The following is a 14,720-nucleotide window of genomic DNA, read 5'->3' on the forward strand; positions in this document are numbered from 1 at the left end:
GTCTGAACAAAATTATGTTGCCTGCAGTCATACACAGAACCAATAAAACCAAAACATACAATAAACACAAATTAAACAAATAAAAACAAAACATACAATAAACACAAATTAAACATCCACCACAGTGAGTTCACCAAGCACATCCTCACTGTGATGGAGGCAAAGTCTTAGTCTCCGTCTCTTCCCTCCTTGTTCTCCCTCTGTGCTGAGGCGATTGATCCAGGCCGGAGATGCCGCCCTCCAGTCCAGCGGACCTCCGTGGTGATGTCGCCGCCGCCGAAAGCCGGAACGCCGTCTCCGCTCCGAGACGGCCCGCCACAGCATCAGCTCCGGGCCGCCGCCCCAGCTCCGAGCCATCGCTCCCGCTCCAGGCCGCTGCCCCAGCTCCGGGTCCCGCAGTCTCCGTTCCGGGTCCCGCAGTCTCCGCTCCGGGTCCCGCAGTCTCCGCTCCGGGCCGCCGCCCTAGCTCCGGGTCCCGCAGTCGCAGCGCTCCAGGTCCCGCAGTCTCCGCTCCGGGCCGCCGCCCCAGCTCCAGGCAGCCGCCCCAGCTCCAGGCCGCTGCCCCAGATCCGGGTCCCGCAGTCTCAGCTCCGAGCCCCGCTGCATCAGCTCCAGGCCGCCGCTGAAAGCCAGAACGCCGCTCCAGCAAGTCGGGCCACCACTGCCTTAGCCCCAAAGATGGCCAGCCTCTCGTTGGTAAGTCCTGGCTGGCTCTGCCTCCGGAGCCTCAGGGTTGGTCGCAGGTTGGAGGCCGCCAGCTCCGCCATTAGGCCTCAGCGCAGACGGAGGCAGAGAAGGGAGATACGACACAAAAAAGTCGCATTCCCCCGAAGGAAGAGACAGAGAACATGTTTCACCCCCTCTAACACAACCCAACACAAGTAAAGACAGACGGACTGCAGGCAAGCCGCAGCTGTTAACAGTGCCGCCACTTACGGAAACTGGCTCATTGGAGTTTTCAGAACCAAGGAAAACCGACCGGTAATGTTAAATGCCCGCTAAACTTTATTAAACGTTGTCCGGTTTCTTAAAAGTGTCTCCACTCCTTCTCTTTTCTTTTCTCCCCCTCAATGTGTGCTTCTAACTGGCAGATTAACTCATTTAATTTCACTCTATCAGAGATATTCACTTTGTTCCAGCCATCCCTCCTCTACCTTCTCTGCTGCTGAAAACAAGCTTGTTTTCTCTCTTTCCCAGTTATTTCTCAGTTCCGAAGTGTTTCTTTTGCCAAAGATGCCATATAATCTGCTGAGTGTTCCCATCATTTTCTGTTGTTATTTCACACATTCCAGTTTTATGGTAATATATTGCCATCCATTAATTATTATTATTATTAAGCATTATTAAACTGCACTCAATCTGATTAAAATGACTATTTTTTAAAGGTATAGACATCTTTCCAGTGCCATTCCCCAACCCTATCAATTGCATTAAAAGGTAGTGTTAAAAGAGTGAACAGTAGGTGGTGCCACAGTAAAGCATGAAACCTTACGGTAAATAAAACCACTAAGGACATTTTATAGATTTGCACTGAGCAAGCCTTTCATTTTCTGGAAAATTTTAGGTTTGAAGATTGTGAATACTAATTAATAGCCAAGCTTGTTAAGGAAGCTTGTTGAGGTCTGAACTTTCTGCAAATGAATCATCAGTTGCAACCTACTTTCGACTGCAAACTTGACATGAAGTACAGAAAACCCTCGTCTTAATAGACCAGTTGGTGAAAAAGGCTCGCTGATGCAGACCAGCAGCATCGACACCTAGATTTAAGATGAAATGACACAAAGTGCTGGAGTAACTCAGCAGACTGAATCAGTCTGAAGAAGGGTACCGACCCGAAACATTACCTATCCATGTTATCCAGAGATACTTCCTGTCCTCCTGAGTTACTCCAGCCCTTTGTATCTTTACTTTAAACTTTAGAGATGCAGCGCGGAAACAGGCCATTCAGCCCTCCATGTCTGTGCCGACCAGTGATCACCCCGTACACTAACACTATCCGAGACACTAGGGACAATTCACAATTTTACCAAACTTATAAACCTCTATGTCTTTGGAGTGTGGGAAGAAACCGGAGCACCCAGAGAAAACATACGCGGTCACAGGAAGAACGTGAAACTCCGTACAGATAGCACCCATAGTCAGGATCGAACCCAGCGCTGTAAGACAGCAACTCTGTCCTTTTGCGTATTAACGAATATCTGCAGTTCTATGTTTCTACTATGTATAATGATAATCCCCTACTCGGTTATAGTGAACAATAGGCAATCACGGACACCACTCCCACCCCCCAGCCACATAGTCCATTATAATGAGTGTTTACTGTATTTTTAATTAATTTTCTCTTTGAACCTATTGAGATTCTAATTTGGATTGTGTTCACTTCAGTGGTTGTGGGATTATTCTCTTTGCTTTGCTGCACTTCATAATTTCCATTTCCTTCCATTTGGACTCTTGTTGGATTCTGGTTTAGCTGGTTACAGCTTTCTGTATTAGGTTTGACAGTCTGATGCACCAGTTCTTCATGCAGTCTCTGCACCTTTACCTAAATGCCTACACAATATCTCTTTGATAACATTGTCTATGTGAAGCAGCTGAAGATGTGATCCAAAGTGATGGGGTTATAATTGAAGTTAAGTAAAAAAAATCTGAATAACAGAGTACAAAATTGAAAGTGGTTTTCCTCAAGTTGCCAAACCCCCATTAAAACATTCTCGTTGCATAAAGCAGCATGGTGATAAAACATCCAGGATGTGGAAAGTGAGATTAAGATTGTGTGATTTCCGCATTATGATTTAGCGCCTATGTGCCATGTTAAAGTCACAATGAACTGCAGATATTGCTCTACACACAAAAAAGACATAAAGTGCTGGGGTAACTCAGCTGGTAGACAAAAATGCTGGAGAAACTCAGCGGCTGAGGCAGCATCTATGGAGCGAAGGAAATAGGCAACGTTTCGGGTCGAGATGCTCAAGCTGGTCAGGCAGCATCGAAGATAGACACAAAAAGCTGGAGTAACTCAGTGGGTCAGACGGTATCTCTGGAGAAAAGAAATAGGTGACATTTCAGGTCGAGACCCTTGGGAAAACATGTATAAGTGATGTTTTGGGTTGGGGCCCTTTTTCAAACCAGATTCACATGAAGGATATGATTGAAAAATTATGTAAAAATCATCTCGACCATTGATTTGCATTAATGTTGTATCACGGCATAGCAAAACCACAAACACAAACAGAGAAATACCAAGTACTTCTCAAACACAAATAGAGAAACGTCCTGAAAAAAAATCAGAGAACTGGCAGGTTGGGAATGGCTCGCGGTTGCCTGTGTCAAGTGGTTTAAAAATCCAGTAATACTATAAACCATGAAAACAAAATTCTGACCAAACCATTAAAACTCCCTGAGTGTTAAAATGCTAATTTGGGCAACATTCTCGCATCTGTCACTGATTACGGCATTGTTTCATCTAACAAGAATGGAACAAATGCTGGTGCAGATTCACACTACATAGCTCAGCAGACTCCTTGGCATCGATTCCTGAATTAAATAAGATCCTGTTTTGGGGGGGAGGGGGGACTAGGAAGGTGGTATGTATTTACTCACTACTGTCTTAATGAAGTGTTTTGCAATTCTGACAGTGTCTGAAGAAGGGTCTCGATGTGAAACATCACCCATTCCTTCTTTCCCAGTCTGAAGAAGGGTTTCGGCCCGAAACATTGCCTATTTTCTTCGCTCCATAGATGCTGCTGCACCCGCTGAGTTTCTCCAGCATTTTTGTGTACCTCCAAAGATGCTGCCTGTCCCGCTGAGTTACTCCAGCTTTTTGTGCCTATCTTCAGTTTAAACCAGCATCGGCAGTTCCTTCCTGCACAGTGAATATCTGTTTGTTGACCAGTTTGAGTGCCTGTTGTAATTGTGTCCTACTGTCACAATGCTCATATGATTGCAGCCATCAACACTAAAATGAAGAAAACCATACATATCGGTTGAAGTTTTATGTAAAATATGGAAATAACTCAAGGGGTTAAAATGAAGTACCATCCTGGTGCACCTTTACATTGTTTTGTGAATCTTTTTGTGAATAGGCCAGAATTGTGTTATTTTTGCATTTTCCCAACCATTCTTTCATTAATTACATCTGTTTCCCTTCTCAGGGTGGCACAAGATGGATCCAGACAACCCCCTCTTTGCTCCCAGTGCCCTATTAAATAAACTGGTGGATGAAGGAAAGCTGGGTAAAAAGACCGGTGAGGGTTTCTACAAATATTCCTAGAAGACAAGTTGTGTTGTTACAGTTTTTGGACACTGAATCATGCAAGCTGCCAACTGTTAGCTCAGATAGACACAAAATGCCTGAGTGACTCAGCGGGACAGGTAGCGTCTCTGGAGAGAAGGAATGGGTGACGTTTCGGGTTGAGACCCTTCATCAGACGTCACGCATTACTTCTCTCCAGCATTTTGTGTCTATCTTCGATTTAAACCAGCATCTGCTGTTCTTTCCTGCACAACTGTTAGCTCAGTGTGTGTAATTTCTCTGGCAATTACATTATACAAATTGCTATGTAATATTTTGAAAATGTGTCTGGTACAATGACGGTAGTATATATCTGTAAAAGAAAAAATATTAAAATCATTATATTGTTTCTACCTCGAAATGCCTTTCAAATTATTATACATCCAAAGATGTTCAGTAATGTACTTGGAGTGATTGTGGGCTTTGAATTTGTAAGTTCTTTATATTTTTAACGTATCAATAAAGTGTCACTTGACTCGGATAAATCCAAAGCAGTCCTATTTATTTTGTTTACTCTGGAAGGTCGAATGTATGGTGGGAATATGCAGTTAGTGGCAAGACTCCTAATGGCATTGATGTGGAGAGAGATCTCGTGGTCCAAGTCAATTAAAACAAATGATATCTCCACGTTAGAGATGGCCATTAAATCAGCATTTGCCAAATAATTTGGGCTGGACATTTTGGGTCCAGACAGTGGTATGGAGGCAATAGTGAATGACAAGAGACACTAAGACAAAGGCAGGTCGTTGAGGATTCTTCAGTCACTTGATCAGTAGGCTGGCATTGGATGGGCAGAAAAACAGACGGGATCTGTGAGCACGCTCAAAGTTTTAACATGTAAAGCAAAAATTAGAAATCGCTCCGTATCAAGTGTGTGTGAGGAAAGTGAGAAAAAAATTCTATATATTAAAAAAAAAACCACCATGCTGTTTAAGGGACCCTGTCTACGGGCACCCTGAGGGAGTTCCGCGACCACTGGGCACTGAGGGGGGTTGAATGTATCCTGGACAAGGATTGCAATATAGTTGTTTAGCAGTTGCTTAGCATATTTGTTCGTCTTGTATTATGGTGGTGTTTTGTTTTATTGTATTGTAAATACTATTTTAATATTTGAATAAATATTTTTGTAAAAAAAAAAAAATGCTGTTTAAGGGTGTAGCAGAGAATGCATTGAAGAGGATAGAAATACTTACGTGGTGCAGTGGTGAAGAGCTAGCGGTATAGACAGTTAAAATAAGGTTAGTTTAGATAGAATATGTTGTGTGAACAGTCTGCATGACCAACAATCACACGTGCATTAGATACATCCTACACACTAGGAACAATATTTACAGAAGCCAATTAACCTCCAAACCTGAATATCTTTGGAATGTGGGTGGAAACCGGAGCACCCGGAGAAAACCCAGGCATAGGCTAGAAACTGAAAATTAGAGCTGTCATGGAGTTTTGTTGAGACAAATTCGGGAAAAAAATGTAGCCTAGATGCTGCCTAGGAGTGAGGAAAGATACTCCATACATCTCCAGGTTTTGGTTAAGTGAAATGTATTACAAAATGCAACGTGAATGGAGAGAGCCGCATTAACTTGTCATCTTGAAGAATTACGCAGTATGGGCTTCTAAGATGTACCTAAGCTTTCCATTTTACATCCTTTTTTCTTTACAATCCTGGGCACTGGCGCTCATGGTATCTTTTTTGCAGCTGTGCAGTGCATTGTTTGCTAAATGTATCAGAGGATGTTGCAGCTAGATTTCAAGATCTCTTGTATGATAGACCTCACCTACATTAACTTGACCCAGAATAAAGACCAACCACAATAATAGGGCCAAGATAAATCATGAGAGGTAAAAAATCATAGACAGCCTAGCATTCCAGCCTTAAAATAAAATGCTGCAAATATAAATTTGTGCTTACAACTCCTCAGTCTAATGTTGTTAACATTCCACTGTTTAATTCCTTTACTGACTCATAAGTTTTGGAAGAATGAGTGGGTCACCCCATTGCGTGTAAATTGATATCTCCAAATATAATCCAAAATTAACACAGTTTCTCTCAGAATAGCAGTTCTCTACTTCAATCAATCTTTATTCCAGAGCATTCCTAACTCTAGCAATTGACAATTTTGTTAAACCCTCTACTTGCTGAGGATGATAAATCGTGTCCCTTCACCAACAGTTTCTGGATGAGAGAAAAGAAAGGCATGCTTTTGTATAATCCCTTTTAGGAATGCAGAACATCTTAAAGTAGGGAAGTCCTTTTTGAAGTTGTAATGCATGATATGTCTCAGCCAGTTTATGCACACCAAGGTCTCAAACAAGATCAAAGTAATTAGTGGTGATGTTGAGGGTTAATGTTGACCCTGGACTCCAGGAGGACCCTTGTCATAAAAATACCACCATGGTTCTTTATGGTAACCAAGGGAAAAAAGAAATGTTTTATACAAATGTTTCATAAAAAATTACTACCTCACACAGTATAGCATTTCTTCAGCTTGAATAATTGCTGAAGACTATGGAACTAGTGTTCTTAGTTTTGGCCTTGCAAATATTACAGTTATGAAGACCTCAAAACTGCCTAGCTTCTAGATGAAACAAGCTGTGGTCTATAAGGGTGTATTACCTATTAGATAGGGTTGTTACAATGACCCTAATAGATTTTCTCTATTTATGTAATTTAATGTATATATTTTATAGAGGTTAATAGGTTGGTAATTACGTAAATAGAGTTGCTGCCTTACACTGCCAGAGACCCGGGTTTAATCCTGAGTAAGGGTGCTGTATGTACGGAGTCTGGACATTCTCCCTATGACCGTGTGGGTTTTCTCCAGGTGCTCCGGTTTCCTCCTATACTCCAAAGACGTTTGTACATTAATTGGATTCTGTAAATTGGCCATAGGGTGTAGGATAATGCCAGTGTAGGGGTGATCCTTGGTTGGCGCGGACGCCGGCTGAATGGCCCGTTTCCGCACTGTATTTCTCAAGCAATGAAAGGTATATCAATATATATACTATTAAAAGTCTCGTCGTGTTTGTCTGTCTGTCTGTGATATCAAGGAACTAAGCCAAAAAATCTTACTCGGCTTTTTTCTGTGGTCGTTCGTATCTTCACATTTGATGTTATATTTTACAAGAAATGTTGCATTTTTAAACTTGAAAACTCAAGATTTGGGAATAAAGGGGGGGGGGGAGGAATGGCCTACTCCTGCACCTATTTTTCTATGTTTCTATGTCCCGTGGTCGTTCCTGTCAAGTTTCCTTCAGATTTGATGTTATTTTCCACTTTATTGATATTTAAACGCTTCAAAAATCCAAATTCTCAGAATGAGTTATTACGCTATGAGGTTTCTGACAGTTGCAGGGATGACGTCACAATGGCATCTCACAGACCAGAGTGTCGGGGCGAAGGGCTAGGCCATGAGACATATGAAGAGATACAGAGAGAGAGAGAGAGAGAATATTGCCTTGAGGAACGGGTTGCGTTGGTGGACCAGACCTCCCGTGGGTGAGGGGTGCAATAATGCTTTCTGGGACCAGGCCAAGGGGTCCCATTTGGTCTAGTCACTATTAGAATGATGAGATTTCTGCAGGGATGTGGGCCGTTTGTCACACCTTGTCTCATTCATTCAGATTAACTGTATAAACTCTTCACTCCTGCACCTATGTGTTTATTCAATATTATCAGCTTTTATCACCCTGCCAGGAAGTTCATTCCAACACTGTTTGTGAACTCTAATATTACTTTTAGAATTTAAGTGGAATAGTGGCAGAACAGGTAGTGCCGCTGCCTCACAGCTCCAATGTTCAAGCCTTACCCCATTACTCAAACCTCACGTCAAAAACCTTGGCGTGATATTTGACTCAGCATTGAAATTTGACAAACAAGTCAATGTGGAGGTAAAAGCTAGTTCCGATCATAGCTGAAATAAAACAATTCCTCCAGTTTGACGACGTCGAAAAGATCACCACACATTTATCTCCTCCCGCCTCGATTACTGCAACTCCAATCTTCTCCCTGTCCCGCCTACAACTGGTCCAAAACGCCGCAGCGAGACTCCTGACGGGCATCCGAAAAAGGGACCACATCACCCCGATTCTGGCCTCTCTCCACTGGCTCCCTGTGCGGTTCTGAATAAATTTCAAGATCCTTCTTTATGTTTACAAAGCCCTTAACGGGCTTGCCCCCACCTACATCAAAAGTCTGCTTACCCACCACACCATCTCCAGGTCCCTCAGATCGGCCGACTTGGGGTTACTGAACATCCCGCGGTCTAGGCATAAGCTCAGGGGTGACCACACATTTGCAGTTGCAGCTCCTAGACTGGAACAGCATCCCTCTTCCCATCAGAACTGCCCCCTCCATCGACTCTTAAGTCGAGACTTAAAACTCACCTTTACTCTCAAGCCTTTCTTAACGTCCTCTGAGGGAGGGCTATATGTATGTATTTATGTATGTACTTAATCTATCAACCACTGTTGTATAACGTTAGTACCTCCACCAATGTAAAGCACTTTAATAATAATAATAATAATAAATTTTATTTGTGGGCGCCTTTCAAAAGTCTCAAGGACACCTTACAGAATTTAACAAGAGTAAAAAACATATAATCGGAGTAAAATAAATAATAAAGACATCACCAATACACAAATTAAAGACAGAATTCGATCCAAAGCCAAAAAAATCTAAAACACAATGTGAAGAGAGAGCAGCGGCAGCTAAACCGCGCTAGCGTACACTCTCCCTTCCGACAGCCATCTTGGACTCAAACTAAAATAATCACTTACACACAAAAATCATCCCCCCACAATGGTTACCACTGTGGGGGAAGTCACAATGTCCAGTCCCCATCCCCAGTTCTCCCAAAGTCTTTTTGGTCAACGAGTTGTTTTTTAAATGTGCTATAGAAATAAAAGTGACTTTACTTGACTTGACTGACCTGCAGTATTGTTTACACATTATTCATCCCCCCCACTCCCACATTCCTAAAATGGCCAGGTTGTAGAAACAAGGAACTGCAGATGCTGGTTCACCAAGGAAAGACACAAAATGCTGGAGTAACTCAGCAGGTCAGGCAGCATCCCTGGGGAACGTGGATAGGTGATGTTTTGGGTCGGGACCCTTCTTCAGACTCATCTTTATGGAACCAGAGGCCCTTAAGAACTTCCTGGTGGGGGATGGAGTATTAGAGGGACTGGATTTCCCTGGTAAAAATGAGGCAATGGGGGCCTAGAAATGGAAAGTATTGAAGAATTGAAGGGTGTGTGAGGTTTCTTGGATGTAGGTCGGAAGAGACTGGATAGATTAAGTTAATTGGCTGTGTGAAATGTCCTTTGTTTGGGGGATTGATAAAAATCTGGGAGGATCTAATGGGAATGTGGGGAGAATAAAATAATATTTGTTTTAATGGGTCTTTAATAATGTGGACTCAATAAGCCTGTTTCTTCATTGTATACACCAGTAACTCAATTATACGATATGCCAGTATAAAATCAGGTTCTAAATTAAACAGAGCAATACATGGGTTAACCCTTGAGTCTAAATTGTAGGCTAAATTACCTAGTTGCTTGATAAAATAGTAAGATTAAACGAGAACTTACCAGTTTGAAGTTTGATCTGTATTTTATGAGGAGTTACGATGAGGGATTACGTGAAGAAGCCCGCTTCCACGCATGCGTGTCATACTTCAAAGCAGCGGTGTGAGGTCACAGGAACCTATAATGATCTAACATAGTAAGATTACCAAAGAGATACCAGTTTTTGATATGATCATAAGAGGGTGGGAGCGGAGGGCACGTAATCCCTCATCGTAACTCCTCATAAAATACAGATCAAACTTCAAACTGGTAAGTTCTCGTTTAATCTTACTATTTTACTTCGGAGTCACGTGAGTGACTACGTGAAGATTTCAAAGCTCTGTGACCTCATGCCGTGGAACGAGTCCATGCTTCACAAACTGCCTTGGGTATTGGGAGAGAGCATCATTAGTAATTTTAAACACAATTATACAAAGAGTTTGTGTGGTATAACGAAAAAATATATAACATTTTTTTAAAAATTTGAGAATCATAGCCCTGTAACCTTTCGGGCAAATTATTTTGTTGAACATAAAATGTTTTTCTTAATACAATGATGGCTCCAAAAAATACTGGTTTATTATAAAACCTGTGGAAAACCCTTTTTTAATGACCATCCTGCCATTCTGAGGATTAGGTCTGTGGGTACCTGTACAATTTTTGCTGCGGATGTTGCTGCAGCCCTGGTGGAATGAGAGTTAAAACATTAGTGTCTATTTCTGCCATTTTTAGGACCTATTTGAGCCACCTTGATATAGTTTGAGTCATGACCCTTTCATGCGGTTTCTTGTAAGAGATAAACAACTCCATTCTCTGACCTCGAATGTTCTTAGTATATTCTATTATTGTTATTGTCTTTATGTGTCTTGCTATACAGTCGTTTGCCATATGGGTGTACCATAAATTCAATCACTTGACTCGAGGAACGCGATCTGTTTTCTTTTATTAAATCCTGTATGACAACACCAGTTTCGCGGTGAGATGATCAGGGAGACCAGGCTCAGTTTGCTTAATGGCTGGACTTGTTGTGCGGTAAATAACACACCATGAGCATAACCATCTTCCTGGACTGTTACTGAAGTGACAACGCTGTTGTTATGAGCTACAGGCTCCTCAGCATGTTGAGAAACGACACCCACGTCCCAGATTTCGGAGTACCTGTTTTTTTCTTACCAGGGTGCGCTTCAACCGCGTGCCGCTCCGTTCCTTGTGATAGGTAATTGGAGAGTGCACTTGTGGCACTATTGAAGGCACTGTAGCTCCATCGATTATCCTAATGGAGGCTTGTAAAAATTCCAATACGGCCAGAATGTTCTTGGCCTTTTGGTCGAGATTGTTGTCCAAGCAGTATATGCCCCATTTTCTTGATGTGTCCAAGGTACTGCTTCCGTGTTGACAGTCTTAGTGCAGATGAGATGAGATTCATCGTCCTGTCTGACAGTGTAGTGGGTCTGTTTAGACTCTACAAATCATAAAATCCATAGTGTTATGGCATGGATGACTGCCTCCCGTCACTGGATAAATCAATAATTTTTTGGCAATGTTCATAGGGAAACATGGTTCTAACACCATCCCCTGTAAGACTGAAATACCATGATTGAGAAGGTCAGTCGGGTACTCTGAAAATTCCAGATGCCGAGTGTGGTTGAATTATCCCTAGTACCCCAATGATGGGTCCGAACGGGGGAAAACCTCACCCTATGGCTTATTTACATAACAATGCCAAGCTGGTTTACGAATTTTAGTACATAATAATGGGGCTAATGATTGCCCCTTATGTAAGCTCTATATTGCCAAAGTTCCTCTATTGAGTCAATGCCTGCCATATAGAACCCACAACTGACACCAAGTCTATATCAATAATAAGAGCATCCATCTTAAAATGAATATCTAAAACACATGTGACTAGCGTTAAAAGCAATGATAATCCCCCAACCCTACTCTATCTTATATTTAATAAATATGTTCAATCCCATCTTTTGTGTACAATTCTTGTAGCACCATGTGGGTTTTAGATTGTTTGGTTTATGTAAGGACAAAATGCCCTTCTGGTGTATGATGTACTGTGGTTAATGGGATGAGAAAAACCCTATCAGATAACCCTGAATACTGCTGAGATTATATGAATCTGTAGTGATTATATACCATACATAACTGTAGTGTTGCAACCTCCCCTACCCTCGTAGGTCCCTATTTTAACAGAAGAAAACCCCACCCACCTACCTCCCTGGTTACCGGTGGTTTTGTTATTTCCTTGGTTTTTTGAAAATAAGGTTCTGGTTTAATATTTCTTGTTCGGGGTTGTGTGGGAGGTTGAGGCTTCCGCATCTTCCAGGGTGGCCGCCCTGGCCATACCCTAAAACGGATCCTGCAGGTTATATTGATTTCTGACACTGCTACTGGTATGAGCCACATTTTTTATGGCCTTGCCTGTGGCTGGTATCATGCTCCAAAATAGGCCCTTGCGCTGGCCTTGATGAGCCCCAGTGTCTTGGCTTAGTCCACACACGGTTTTTATTTGCAAATGGTAGCATTTTTGGGGTCCTAGTGCTGGCTGAATGGCCGCCTTCCACGTGTAGTTCAGGTTATATTGCATATTATTAAACAGATCTAGTGCGTCTTGATGGTCTTTGGTTACCTACGTTTAGTCCAGGGTGCTGGTGTGTGCTATGATGCCTTCCGTCAATCCCTTGAAGGTTCTCTGGATCTTGAGGTCCTGGTTCCTGATGTTCGTCCATATGCTGCCAAATGCATTGGTTTACACTGGGCACCTGTAATGCCTCACCGTTGCCAGGTGGCAGATGTCTGGCCAGTGTTTGTAAATTTTTCTTGTTGGCGTTTGTGGCCAGACATATAGTAATACTATTGCCATCCTGGATCCAAGTCTACCCATGTTTGACTTGGCTAAAGTAATCGGCCACCATGTCCAGCAGAGTCCCTGCTGTGTTAGGATCATGGGACGCTGTATTACCAGGCTCTGGCCCATCAGGGTCCTGCCTACTCTTTTTTATAGAGTTAGAGATCTCTAGGGTCCCACACGGGGTACCCATGTGGGGCTAAACTGCTGCCCACTTGTCTTTTGTTCTGCGGACCCCTCTTGCAGGTCAGCCCAGAACTGACCCACAGTGCTCCCCTCTGATGGGGTAGAAGCATTGTGCAGCCCTCAAAGAGGTACTGCTGTGGTTTTATCACGTTGGAGCAAGGCTCCATACACCGCTTCTTCCCGCTCCAGCCCTCTCGGGCACTGGTTGCCGGCGGTTTTATGCAAAGTCGGACCCTTCCGAGTCCACTACCTTGTTTGATTTGTGTCTAGCCTACCGCTCGGTCACATGGATCTGGCCGGTGCGGGGCCGACATCGGGCACAGCTGATCCCACTACGGTTGATCCAAGTGCCGCTGGCTGCTGCTGGCTGCCCGCTGTTCCATGGTCCTCCTTCTCCAGTTTTGTCCTTCCTTCCGTGAAGTGGATATGGCCGGTGTGGAGGATAACTGGCACAGCTGCTTCCATCTATTCCTTTAACCTGACTTCAACGCTCTCAGCACTCCTGGCTGCTCCTTTATCTTAGACCCCTGGGACCCACCCCCGTACTGACGGTACTGGTCCCTTATGGTCGTTGCAGCCGGTCAACCCCACTCTAATGCCCTCAATTCTGGGCACTCCTACTTATATGGTCCTTAGATAAGGGACATATAAGACATTAAAACTGATGATAACAGCTACTATAGTTTTTATATAATATATATAGTCCCTAGATAAGGGGTGTATCAGATATTAAACTGATAAGAACAGATACTACACTTGATCTTAGACAAAAAGCCGAGAAGCGATTATTGTAACTAAAACCCCGCTGGGACCGATCCTGGTACTCACATACTGGTCCCTTGTAGTAGATTGCAGCCAGTCAACTGCAAAGTCCTTTGCTGCCGAGAAATGAACTTTCTCACCATGCTGGAGCGAAGTTGGGCACAGGTGTTTTTCCCCCTCCGGGAATCGATGTGCCCATGCTGCTCCTGCCGTTGCCAGCTCCTCACGAAGTGCCAGCTGCCACTGCTGCTGCCTGTGCTACTGCAACTGCCGGCTGCCACTGCTGCTGCTACTGCCGCTCCTTCGCGGTTCTCCCGCCGGCCTTCTGCACCTTACATGGACCTGGTCCATGTCTGCACCTAGAAGGTAAGTTGAAGGAAACGCTGGGTCTCTTACCTGCTGTTCCCGACTTTCCTTCTCCCGCCGGTGACCGTCGTTCCCTGTGTCGGGTTCGAGCCGCTTGGACCGACCCCGGTGTTCACGGGTCTGGTCCTTCGCGGCAGTTCCGCAGCCGGTAACCCCGGCTGTACCTATGGATCCCCTGGACCCTGGTGCTTACCTTGTGAACAAGGTTTTCAGCCCGAACGTCCAGTTCCGACTCCATAAGTGCCGCTGCACTCGCTGAGCGTTTCGAGCCCCGGTACCGCTGGTCCGTGCTGTCTGTCCCGCAGCCTCTGTGCTGGCTGCTACCGACTGCTCCCAAGCCAGTCTCGTTTGAGACTGGCATAGGGACCTTTTTTACTTTGCTTCCCGCCCGGCCGAGAGGTGAATTTTGCCGGTGCGGGAGCAAAGTCGGGCACAGGTTGTTCCCCCCCCCAGGGAAACTCGTGCTGTTGCTGCTGCTGGCTGCTCGCCCTCCACGGGTCTCCCCGCCGGCTTTCCGCAGCCACCTAAAAGTAAGTAGTAAAAAGGAACGCAGAGTCTCTTACCTGCTGTTCCCGACTTTCAAATCTCCCGCTTGGGGAACGCCGTTCCCCCCTGTGTGACTCGTTGCAATGCGTGTAGCGATATGACACGCATGCGTGGAAGCGGGCTTCTTCACGTAGTCACTCACGT

General features: G+C 44.1%; 1 protein-coding gene and 1 pseudogene across 1 annotated transcript in view; one reads left to right on the forward strand and one right to left on the reverse strand.

Annotated features, from left to right (window-relative positions):
* hadh (hydroxyacyl-CoA dehydrogenase) overlaps positions 1–4,776 on the forward strand; it is a 36,120-nt gene extending 31,344 nt beyond the window's left edge. Inside the window, exon 8 of the mRNA XM_055641916.1 lies at positions 4,152–4,776. Coding sequence (XP_055497891.1) covers positions 4,152–4,270 — 119 coding nt within the window. The 3' untranslated portion in view covers positions 4,271–4,776. The remainder of the gene's footprint in view (positions 1–4,151) is intronic.
* An 8,804-nt stretch (positions 4,777–13,580) lies between these two features.
* Positions 13,581–13,688, reverse strand: LOC129705111 (U2 spliceosomal RNA; annotated as a pseudogene).
* Between the last annotated feature and the right edge of the window lie 1,032 nt (positions 13,689–14,720).

This window comes from Leucoraja erinacea, chromosome 1 (assembly GCF_028641065.1).
Source record: "Leucoraja erinacea ecotype New England chromosome 1, Leri_hhj_1, whole genome shotgun sequence".
NCBI classification, from domain to species: Eukaryota; Metazoa; Chordata; class Chondrichthyes; order Rajiformes; family Rajidae; genus Leucoraja; species Leucoraja erinaceus.